This window comes from Sander lucioperca, chromosome 14 (genome assembly GCF_008315115.2).
Source record: "Sander lucioperca isolate FBNREF2018 chromosome 14, SLUC_FBN_1.2, whole genome shotgun sequence".
Lineage (NCBI taxonomy): Eukaryota > Metazoa > Chordata > Actinopteri > Perciformes > Percidae > Sander > Sander lucioperca.
The window spans coordinates 482,123-493,813 of record NC_050186.1 but is presented as its reverse complement, the minus strand read 5'-3'; the positions used below and the strand labels follow the sequence as shown (position 1 = coordinate 493,813).

Here is an 11,691-nt window from a genome sequence, read left to right as displayed (position 1 = left end):
GGATGATGCGACATCAACACGGGCCGCTCCGCCCCGGGGCCTGTTGGCGACAACGGAGCCAGAGGACGGCGAGGGGACTTCGCGTCTGCTGCTGGCGGCGGGGCCGAGGCTGGCGGACCCAGCAGCTGTGGACTAGCGGTGTCTGGGCTACCATGCTAAATTTGTCTCGAGGACATTTAACCAGACTGAAAAAACATGATAAATACTGACCGTCCAGTTTATAATCTATGTTTGTTAACATTTAACCAGACTGAAAAACAGGATAAATGCTGACTGTCCATCTTATAATCTATGTTTATTACTCTAACCAGGTTGGTGTTTTTCACACAGCTTATTTCAGAATTTGATAGCTGGTTGAGACCTAGTTCTAGGGTTTTTCTAACACCGTTCATGTTTAACATAAGAAGTTCACCAGACCTGTTTCAACGTACCTGTGACTTCAGACAGGAGGGGCAATTGTGGGCTAGAGTTTACGCGAGCTGCGTTTGATCTGGCCACGTATCTTACAGATAGGGGATGGGGTCTGCGGTCTCAGAGGGTTAGGGGATTTATTTTATTTTTTATGTTTTTACCACACTTTGCTCAGATCTAACAGTTCCCCCTTTGCTACAAATTTATCAGTGAATTCCGGTAGGGTACGTGAGACATGTATGCTTGTAAATTTAGAAGATGACTGAACTTTCAATCCTTTCAGTTAACATCAGGGGGCTAAAAGGGCCGATCAAACGAGCTAAATTCCTTGACTATTTAAGAAGGAAGAACATAGACCATCACAGACTACAAAGCTACCAACTCCACCCCCCCTGTCACCGACACCTCTTTGCCTGATGAGCTGAACCACTTCTTTGGCCGCTTCAATAGGGACAACAAGGAGGTGGCCTTCAAGGCTGTGGTCTCTGCAGATACCAGCCCCTCACATTCTCCACCACCGACGTGTGTGTGGCACTGAGCAGGGTTAATGCACGCAAGGCTGCTGGTCCTGATAGTTTCCCCGGGCGTGTACTCAGGGCCTGTGCTGTGCAGCTGACTGAGGTTTGGACTGACATATTTAATCTGTCACTAGACCAGGCAGCTGTCCCCGCGTGCTTTAAAACCACCTCCATCGTGCCGGTGCCGAAAACACTCTGCACACACACTGCAACAAGCCATAATGACTTCCGTCCAGTTGCACTCACCCCCATCATTATGAAGTGCCTCGAGAGGCTGGTCCTGGCCCATCTCAAGACCTGCTTACCACCTTCACTGGACCAATTTGCCTACCGTGAAAACAGGAGTACAGAGGATGCCACCTCTATGGCACTTCACTCTGCCCTGTCCCACCTGACAACAGCAACACCTATGTGAGAATGCTGTTCATTGACTTTAGTTCAGCATTCAACACCATCATCCCCTCCAAACTGATCACCAAACTCAGTGTGCTAGGCATCAATACCTCCCTCTGTAACTGGATTCTGGACTTCCTAACAAACAGACCTCAGTCCGTTAGGTTAGATAATCACACCTCCTCAACCATCACCCTGAACACTGGCGTACCACAGGGATGTGTGCTAAGCCCTCTCCTTTACTCCCTCTTCACCTACGACTGCACACCTGTACATGGTTCTAACACCATTGTAAGGTGTGTGAGGAGATCCAGAAATGCTTGTTACTAACCTAGCTCTGGGGAGTTTACTCCCCGGAGACCTTCTGTTTTTTTTTTTCTTGGATTAGGATGGCACCAAGATCTTGGTTGCAGCTGTCGCCGTGGTCCTGCTTCGTCCTGCTACGCTCTGCGGTACCCTGCTGTGTCCTGCTGCGTCTTGCTGAACCCTGCTGCATCCTGCTACATCCAGCTATGCTCTACTGTACATACTGTAACGCCCTGCAGTGCCCTGCTAGGACATGACATTAACTACTAAGACTACCATTTTTAGTCACTGTTACATTATCTTTATCGTGACTATTATAGCCACTGTTCATCATATCCCCAACCGGCACCGTCAGACACCGTCTACAAAGAGCCTGGGTCTGCTAAGGTTTCTTCCTAAAAGGGAGTTTTTCCTCGCCACTGTCGCACTATGCTTGCTCTTGGGGGAATTACTGGAATTACTAGAATTGTTGGGACTTTATAAATTATAGAGTGTGGTCTAGACCTACTCTATCTGTAAAGTGTTTTGAGATAACTCTTGTTATGATTTGATACTATAAATAAAATTTAATTGAATTAAAGTTTGCAGACGACACTACGGTGATTGGTCTCATCAGCAACGACGACGAGATGGCCTACAGGGAGGAGGTCCAGCACCTATCATCGTGGTGCACTGACAACAACCTGGCTCTCAACACCAAGAAGACCAAAGAGCTCATTGTGGACTTCAGGAAGTCTAAAGCTAGCACACACACCCCCATTCTCATCAACGGGACTGAGGTGGAGCGTGTCACCAGCTTCAAGTTTCTGGGTGTCCACATCTCTGAGGACCTCTCTTGGACCCTCAACACCTCTACCCTGATCAAGAAGGCTCACCAGCGTCTCATCTTTCTAAAGAGACTCGAAGGTCCACCTGTCTACCGAACTTCTACCGCTGGACCATGATGAAAACTGCCCAACGCATCACCGGTTCCTCACTCCCCTCCATCGAGATCTAGGAGGTGGCAATTTAATAATTCCCTTCTCTAGAACACAGCTTTTGATGCAGAATTTAGAGCCAAACTGGCTGAGTTTATATCAAACTGCTCAGTTTCTGACCCTGCATTTATTTGGCAGGCAACTAAAGGATTTATTAGAGATTTCACATCTTCCTTCGCGGTCAACTTGAAGAGGAAAAGAGAGGCAAGGATTGCGGAGCTGGAAAAACACTGTAAATCTTTAGAACAGTCTCTTAAGATTTGTTTTTCTAAATCTACACATACTCTTAGTCACAAGTCAAACAGAGCTAAATGATCTGCTAAGAGCTGAATTCATAATGCAAAGAGTGAGGCAAAATTATTATTTTAATGGCTGTAAAACAAAGCGAATCCAATCAACAGCATTCTCAACAAATCCTAAAGATATCAGCGCCACTTTTCAATCCTTCGATTCAAGTTGTCTGAGTCCTCCTGCAACCCAGATCCGACAGTGCCAGGAGTTCCTAAAAGAACTAAACCTGCCTCTCCTTGACCCAGAGGAGGCAGAAGAACTGGGTCAACCTATAACATTAGAGTAACTTCAATCAGCATTAACCCACCCAAAAAGGGCAAAGATCTTACGGATTGCTCAAATTTCAGGCCCATCAGCCTCATCAGGACTGATATTAAGCTTTATTCCAAAGTCTTGGCAAACCATGCTGTTTGCAATCTCTCTTGAACCGTTAGCCCAAGACATAAGGCAAAATAAAATCTGTAATGTCCAGATTAAATCCAATAGCAGCTCAATATCATTATTTGCAGATTATACTTTGTTGTACATCTCTGATCTTGAGGACTCTATTCCAAAAATTCTTAATATTTTCAACGAATTTGGCTCAATCTCCAGCTATAAAATTAACTGGAATAAATCTAATCTTCTTTTATGAACAACAATCATGTGACACCAGCTATTAGTGTTACAATACCAACCCAAAGCAAAATTACATAGTTAGGCATCATCATACACGCATCGCTACAGTGAGTTGTCCAGGACAACTATGAAACTATATTAAATAGTGTTCGAAGGGATCTGGCCAATTGGTCTGCGCTGCCGGCATCACTATGGTCCAGGATTGCTGTTGTTAAAACGAACATAGTTCCCCGTATGAATTTCTTAAGTACAGTCGTGGCCAAAAGTTTTGAGAATGACACAAATATTAGTTTTCACAAAGTTTGCTGCTAAACTACTTTTAGATCTTTTTTTCAGTTGTTTCTGTGATGTACTGAAATATAATTACAAGCACTTTATACGTTTCAAAGGCTTTTATTGACAATTACATGACATTTATGCAAAGAGTCAGTATTTGCAGTGTTGGCCCTTCTTTTTCAGGACCTCTGCAATTCGACTGGGCATGCTCTCAATCAACTTCTGGGCCAAATCCTGACTGATAGCAACCCATTCTTTCATAATCACTTCTTGGAGTTTGTCAGAATTAGTGGGTTTTTGTTTGTCCACCCGCCTCTTGAGGATTGACCACAAGTTCTCAATGGGATTAAGATCTGGGGAGTTTCCAGGCCATGGACCCAAAATTTCAACGTTTTGGTCCTCGAGCCACTTAGTTATCACTTTTGCCTTATGGCACGGTGCTCCATCGTGCTGGAAAATGCATTGTTCTTCACCAAACTGTTGTTGGATTGTTGGAAGAAGTTGCTGTTGGAGGGTGTTTTGGTACCATTCTTTATTCATGGCTGTGTTTTTGGGCAAAATTCTAAGTGAGCCCACTCCCTTGGATGAGAAGCAACCCCACACATGAATGGTCTCAGGATGCTTTACTGTTGGCATGACACAGGACTGATGGTAGCGCTCACCTTTTCTTCTCCGGACAAGCCTTTTTCCAGATGCCCCAAACAATCGGAAACAGGCTTCATCGGAGAATATGACTTTGCCCCAGTCCTCAGCAGTCCATTCACCATACTTTCTGCAGAAGATCAATCTGTCCCTGATGTTTTTTTTGGAGAGAAGTGGCTTCTTTGCTGCCCTTCTTGACACCAGCCCATCTTCCAAAAGTCTTCGCCTCACTGTGCGTGCAGATGCGCTCACACCTGCCTGCTGCCATTCCTGAGCAAGCTCTGCACTGGTGGCACTCCGATCCCGCAGCTGAATCCTCTTTAGGAGACGATCCTGGCGCTTGCTGGACTTCCTTGGACGCCCTGAAGCCTTCTTAACAAGAATTGAAGCTCTTTCCTTGAAGTTCTTGATAATCCTATAAATTGGTGATTTAGGTGCAATCTTAGTAGCCACAATATCCTTGCCTGTGAAGCCATTTTTATGCAACGCAATGATGGCTGCACACGTTTCTTTGCAGGTCACCATGGTTAACAATGGAAGAACAATGATTTCAAGCATCACCCTCCTTTTAACATGTCAAGTCTGCCATTCTAACCCAATCAGCCTGACATAATGATCTCCAGCCTTGTGCTCGTCAACATTCTCACCTGAGTTAACAAGACGATTACTGAAATGATCTCAGCAGGTCCTTTAATGACAGCAATGAAATGCAGTGGAATTTTCATGGCAAAGAAGGACTATGCAATTCATCTGATCACTGTTCATAACATTCTGGAGTATATGCAAATTGCTATTATAAAAACTTAAGCAGCAACTTTTCCAATTTCCAATATTTATGTAATTCTCAAAACTTTTGGCCACGACTGTACAATGATCGCCTTACCCCCACCAATACATTTCTGGAAGAAACTTGATACTTTAATTCGGCAGTATATTTAGAACAATAAACAACCTAGGCTAAAATACTCTACCCTGCAACGTACCACAAACACGGGAGGCCTGGCCCTCCCCAACCTTAAAATGTATCACAGAGCCTTTCAGCTATGGGCCCTCAAAGTTTGGATAGACCCCTCATCTACAGTTCCATGGAGAGAAATAGAGCAAAACCTCACTGGAAGTCTAAGACTGCAAGACCTTGCCTTTGCAGGTGTGTGTCCAAAAAAATGTATGCTAACCTATCCCTATTATCACCAACACACTGGCCAACTTTAAACAGGTGGAGGAGCAACTACGCTACACCAATAAGTGGCATTTGAACACCCCAATATGGCACAATACACACTTAATGTCTGGTAACAAACCCTTTGCTTGTAAGCAGTTGAGTGACAGAGGTATTTATACTTTAGACCAGCTATTCAATGAGAAAAGTATGTTGAGTTTTGAAGACCTGAGAGCTAGTTTTGAGGTCCCCAGGACATCCTTCTAGTTTTATCTTCACTTAAGATCAGCCCTAAAATGTTATGGAGTGCCATGGGGAAACAGTCTGCGCACCCAATCATTAAATGGTTTGTTGGTTTTCCTGTGAGAGGATGTGTCCAAGATTTATGCTAAACTGATGCAAGTATCCATAGGAGAACTCCCAATAGTAAAGAAATGGGAGCGAGAGCTGAGCCCTGAGGGGAACGCAATTAATTGGGAGACAGTTTGGGACAACATTTTACACTGTTCCAAGAACCCAAATCACCAGTATATCCACTTCAACATATGTCATAGGACATATTGGACTCCGCAGAAGAGATACGTCTCTAAAGTCATTCCCACTGCCTATTGTACATTCTGTCAACCTGAACAAACTGGAACTTTCCTGCATATGGTCTGGGAGTGTGAACAGGTGCATGAGTTTTGGAATAAAACAACATCAATAATATCTGATGTGATAGGATGTCGAGTTCCTACTGACCCGATTGTTTTGTTACTTAATGACGACTCTAAATTACACCTGCTTGGGAGACAGAGAAAATTTGACTAGCCGGCTCAACTGCAACCAAGAAAATGATAGCTCAACGCTGACTCCCTCCTCACTCGCTTTGTATAAAACAGTGGTTGGCGTATTTTCTAGACATAGTTATGCTTGAGCTCTTTACAGCAAGGATTAACAAAGCCAAACCATCTACTATCAGACTTTATGACCTCAACCCCACAAGAATTAGAGTAGAGTGATTAGGCAAGGTGTGGTTTCAATTTGTTTGTTTGTTTTGTTTTCCTCGAGACCGCGGAGGGTGGGAGAGGGTTTTTGTTCTTGTTCAATTTGTGTTTCTCTGTTCTGTGCACCATCTGATATTACCTGTCACACATTGTGGAATTTGTTTTGTATGTCCGAAGGTGCTAATAAAAAGTTGATAGCAAAAAAAAAAAAGTAACAGGGAGAGCAGAAGAGAGGTGAAGAAGAGAGTGCAGGCAGAGTGGAGTGGGTGGAGAAGATTGTAGGAGTGATTTGCAACAGAAGGGTACCAGCAAAAGTAAAAGAGAAGGTTTACAGAATGGTAGTGAGACCAGCTATGTTGTATGGTTTGTAGGCGGTGGCACTGACAAAAAGACAGGAGGCGGAGCTGGAGGTGGCAGAGTTGAAGATGCTAAGATTTTTCATTGGTAGTGATGAAGATGGACAGGATTAGGAATGAGTATAAAAAGGACAGTTCAGGTTACAGTTCAGTTCAGGTTAAAGGGTTTGGAGACAAAGTGAGACAGGCAAGGTTGAGATGGTTGAAACGTGCAAAGGAGAGATGCTGGGTATATCGGGAGAAGAATGCTGAAGATCAGAGCAGACAGGCAATAGGAAAAGAGGAAGGCCAAAGAAGAGGTTTATAGATGTGGTCAGGGAGAAGATGCAGGTGGTTGGCGCGAATGTGTGAAATGTGAATCACACTGAATCAAAAAAATATGCGAATGATGTGTGTTTAGATTTGGCTGGGAAATAATTGGGGTTAAGTGTTTTAAAGTACATTAATTGCCTCCATGAGCGGTGTGTCACAGACACTGCTGCAACTGCTGACCATGTTGGTGAGCAGCCAAATTCAAACCAACTTCCTGTGTGTCACGTTTCTCCCTCCCGCTCCTTTAAGTCTTATAATATAGATGTGTGGTTTTTTTCCCCAGTTAACTTAACCTAATTACGTACCTTATAGGCTGTGCTGTTAGAAGAATCCACAATGACAAAAAGAGGCTTCCGAGTAAAAGGGAATAAGTCCCCTGGATGAAGACTGCAACATTAAAAACAAGTAAATGTCAGGAACCTACATTTCTATCCCAGCAAGGCCACTGTGAGATTCTGCACTGCTAAAGTTGTGTACACATGGTTAGAGATTCTAACTTATTATTAAGACAGAGAGTGGACCGAAGTCAGACGTCTGAGTCAGATAGAGGTTATTTGTAGGGTTGGGTACCGTTTGAATTTTTACGATTCCGATGCCGAACCGGTATTTTTAAAACGATTCCGATTCCTAACCGATTCCTAAACCTATTCTTGAAAAACTGAAAAATGACATCAAAGAAAGGCTCTTTTATGGAGTTTTTTTTTTATTGAAAATTATTTAAATTGAACAATATATTAACGTTTTAAAGTACTTAAATATATAATAAGTAAACCTAAGTCACCTAACACTTAACTACTATAATTTAACAAATAACAGTTACACTATTAACAAGTAACAACAAAATAAATGTTTCAAACTTTAGCAGTTCTTTTGCAAAAAAATGACCATATTTGCCTTCTCTGGCAAGATAAGACACCTCTCCTGACTAATGGCATGTCCTGCACAGGAGAAAACTCTCTCAGATGGTGTCCAAGAGGCCTGTACACACAGGTATGAGTTTGAAAGGGCAGACAATTTGGGGAGGCTGTCCCGTCTCCCCCACCACCAGGCTACAGGGTCTTGTCTTGAACGATAGACTAGCAGAGCAAGTGTAATATGTTTACTAGCGATCACATGCAGTGAATGGTTAATATGCCTTTACGTCCGTTTTGGTGAGCCCAGAGGGAAAATATGGCATTTTAAAAGTAGCCTACATTTACGATAGCTAGCTAACAGTAGACTACAGAGAAACTGTGATATTTTTACGTCTGTTTCGGAGCGTGTACAAAAAGCCGTCTATCAGCAGTGATAGTAGAGTGCATGTCGGGGGATGGGCGCAAGCGGGCACGTGCGCCACTCGGCAGAAAAGGGAGAAAGAAAGAAAAGAGTCTGCTACTGTCCGGAGCGGAGGAGGGAAAATATTTCAGTCGGAACCGAAATGAGGAACCGAAATTTGCGTTCTAATCCGGTCCGAATACTACCGTTTGCGTAGGAACCGGATCCATAGTGGAACCGGGTTTCGGTACCCAACCCTAGTTATTTGTCATTAGTCACAACAAGCAAACTGATTTAGTCTTGGGTTAGGTACACAGGAAGTATTATTCTGTTACACATTTTGACACATTTAAAAATGTTAGCTTTTCCTAAAATGTTAAATGAACATTTTGAAAAATTATAATAAATACATTACACAAATCAATAATCACCAGTGCATTTCGTTCTGGGCCTGATTCCTCTTCTGCACCGTCTCGCCATTCACCACATCTCGATTTGTATTTGTTAGAACTCCTCCAAAATCATATGGTCCTACAGGAAAGTTAAAGATGAATTACTTTAACTTGAAAAGACATGGATTGTGACATATAGATCAAATATTTTAGTGCAACTCTACATTTTTGCTTTTAAAAAACTGGAAATTAAAGCATTAGTAGGTGGACCAGATAGAACACCAGACACTTAAAGGGCAGAACATATTCTTATTGCAACACCTGCAGTGAAGAATATTGTGAATATGCCAATAGCTTTAACAATAATAATAATAATAATAATAATAATAATAGTATAACTTAAACTAGGGTTCTTTATTAGATTGCTGTGACAAATGAAATAAGACTGACAGAGGCCCTATTCAGACATGGAATACGTAACCATGTCCACAAGAAATGGATTGAATTGCAATGTCAAATGGCAAGGCCCATTGCTTTCTTAATGTCTGTTAGTGTACTAAAATAAAAAGTGTTGTAAACTTTTGTTCAACATATCTTACTTTTAAGCAGTAATTCTCATAAGCTCCGGATATACAAAGTAAGCACCTACATTGCTTTACATTGCTGTCAGATAATTAAGCAACCCCCCCTCCTCCCCCCTTGTGTTATAATGGAATACATTAACATACATTATCTGCTTAAGTAATGTATTTTTGTCATTTAGACAGAGGTGTGCATTAGCTAAATGTGTGTTAGCTAAATAGCTCACACTATAATTGCCGCCTGATGTGTGAGAGGGAGAACCCTCTGGGGTCGACATTGTAGACCCCAGAGCATGTCATATTCAATAGCTCAAGATCAATAGTGTAGATTGTGCTTTTAGGCCTTCCAGAAATTTTGCCTTTTAACTACAGTGCCTTTATACAATAAATCCATAATTATGAATCTATAAATCAAGTTATGTAATGTTCAATATCCACACATCACTTCAAACTAGCATCATTCTGATTGTTTAGCATGCTAAAATCTGGGCCTTCCAAAGATGTCTTCTGTGTGATCCTAGGCCATCCAGAAGCTTTGTAATCCAGTCTGGAACTGTAGTGTCTTTTTTACAAACTTTGTACAATATTGCAGAACGATAACTCCACTGTTTACTATTAAGGTTACACACCAGGGACGTGACGAATAAACGACATGAAAAGGTGAAATAATCGGCTGCAAATATTTTGACATTGCGACAGTTTTCAATAAAAGTTTTGAATATTTGCGCCAGCTCATCTACCATGTCGGTGGGACAGTTTGAGGTCCCTCTGGGGACACTGCTGAAGCGAGAGAGAAAGTGACAGGAAATGCAGTAGCAAAGGAGAGTAAACATTTAGCAGTTAAGATATTAAGGGAATGTACAGTAGCTAGAGTCTGCAGTTTGAGCACAAATACATGCTGAGTAGCTACTCAAGACCACCGGAGGTGTCCTGTCTTGTTTCCCCGGCTGCTGAGTGGAGTGACGGGGTAAGCTCCGGAGACTGAAGGCCCGTTTCATCCCCCTGTGCTGTCCGACCACGTTCGGGATGCCAATGCAGGAAAAGCTAGTTATTCCTATAAGTTATCTATTGAGTTTCCGTTTAGCTAAATACTCATATTTCCCTCTGGTAAATAGGGGTGGGAATCTCTTGGCACCTCACGATTCGATTCCAAGAGGCCAACGATTCGATTCTAAACCGATTATCGATGCAACAATTTTTTAATGTACATTTCCATGCGTGATTTAAAAAAATATACATATAAATCTGAGTTTGCTACTCAGAGTTTGCTAATCACTTCCTAGACAAAGCAGCTAGACAAAGCTTAGATTTTGACATATACAATAATTGTCACACACAAGTTTTAATGAAATGTTTTGTCTACTGAGGTTTTTGTTTGGTAGTCGTTCCATGCTTAAGCCTTAAACGTGCTTGTGAAAGTCACCTTCTCTCACAGTAATCTTCCATGTCAGAGGCTCAGTCATGTTTAAAGGTGGATAATTGGCTTCTTAGAACATGAAACATGAGGTGGTCAGATGTAATGTGATAAAGTAGATGAACAGCCTATATGTGTTTTGCCTAATTATTTTATGTATGTCTTATTAGATCATGTGTGTATATATACAAAAAAATGTTTTTCCTTTTGGCCATTTTTGTGTGTTTTTTTCTGCCTAAACTCTAAGTTGTTGTCCATTATCCCATCCTCTTTCAGTCACTCTGTTTTCTGATTTGTACTTGTCTGGAGACAGTAACTTTTAAATAAAAATCAACACATAAAAAAAAAAAAAATCTTAAATAAAATAAATAATCGACTATTAACTTATCAGAATCGATAATCGAATCGTTCTAGAGAGAATCGCGATGCATCTAAGAATCGATTATTTTTCCCACCCCTACTGGTAAACAGTATGGAGTGTAGGTTATATGTCTAGGTCAAAATGTCTCTGACCAAAAGGCACCAGCAGAAATGCCTTGCAGGTGGTCTCACCTGTGCTTACAACTAGTCATTCTGACCCACCAGTGACTACTGTGAACAGAGCAGTTGGCTTCCAAGAAAGACTGCACGAGGGGCGGAGGGGCTAGTTACCCTGTCCACACGTTTGTGAAGCAACTGCCTCACAGACTCCCTAACTAACTACAAGCAGAATAAAGAGAAAACAACCCGATGGTCCATCGAGAGGCGGGATGGAAGATGGACCAAACAAGACGGACAACCTGGTAACGACTGGAATGGACACAAC

The 11,691-nt window shown here is 42.2% G+C and overlaps 1 protein-coding gene across 1 annotated transcript in view; it reads right to left on the bottom strand.

Moving 5' to 3' along the window:
* Positions 1–11,691, bottom strand: part of scai (suppressor of cancer cell invasion) — a 115,743-nt gene that overhangs the window by 12,572 nt on the left and 91,480 nt on the right. Inside the window, exons 12-13 of the mRNA XM_031287261.2 lie at positions 8,931–9,030; positions 7,551–7,632 (exon numbers count right to left, since the gene is read on the bottom strand). Coding sequence (XP_031143121.1) covers positions 7,551–7,632; positions 8,931–9,030 — 182 coding nt within the window. The remainder of the gene's footprint in view (positions 1–7,550; positions 7,633–8,930; positions 9,031–11,691) is intronic.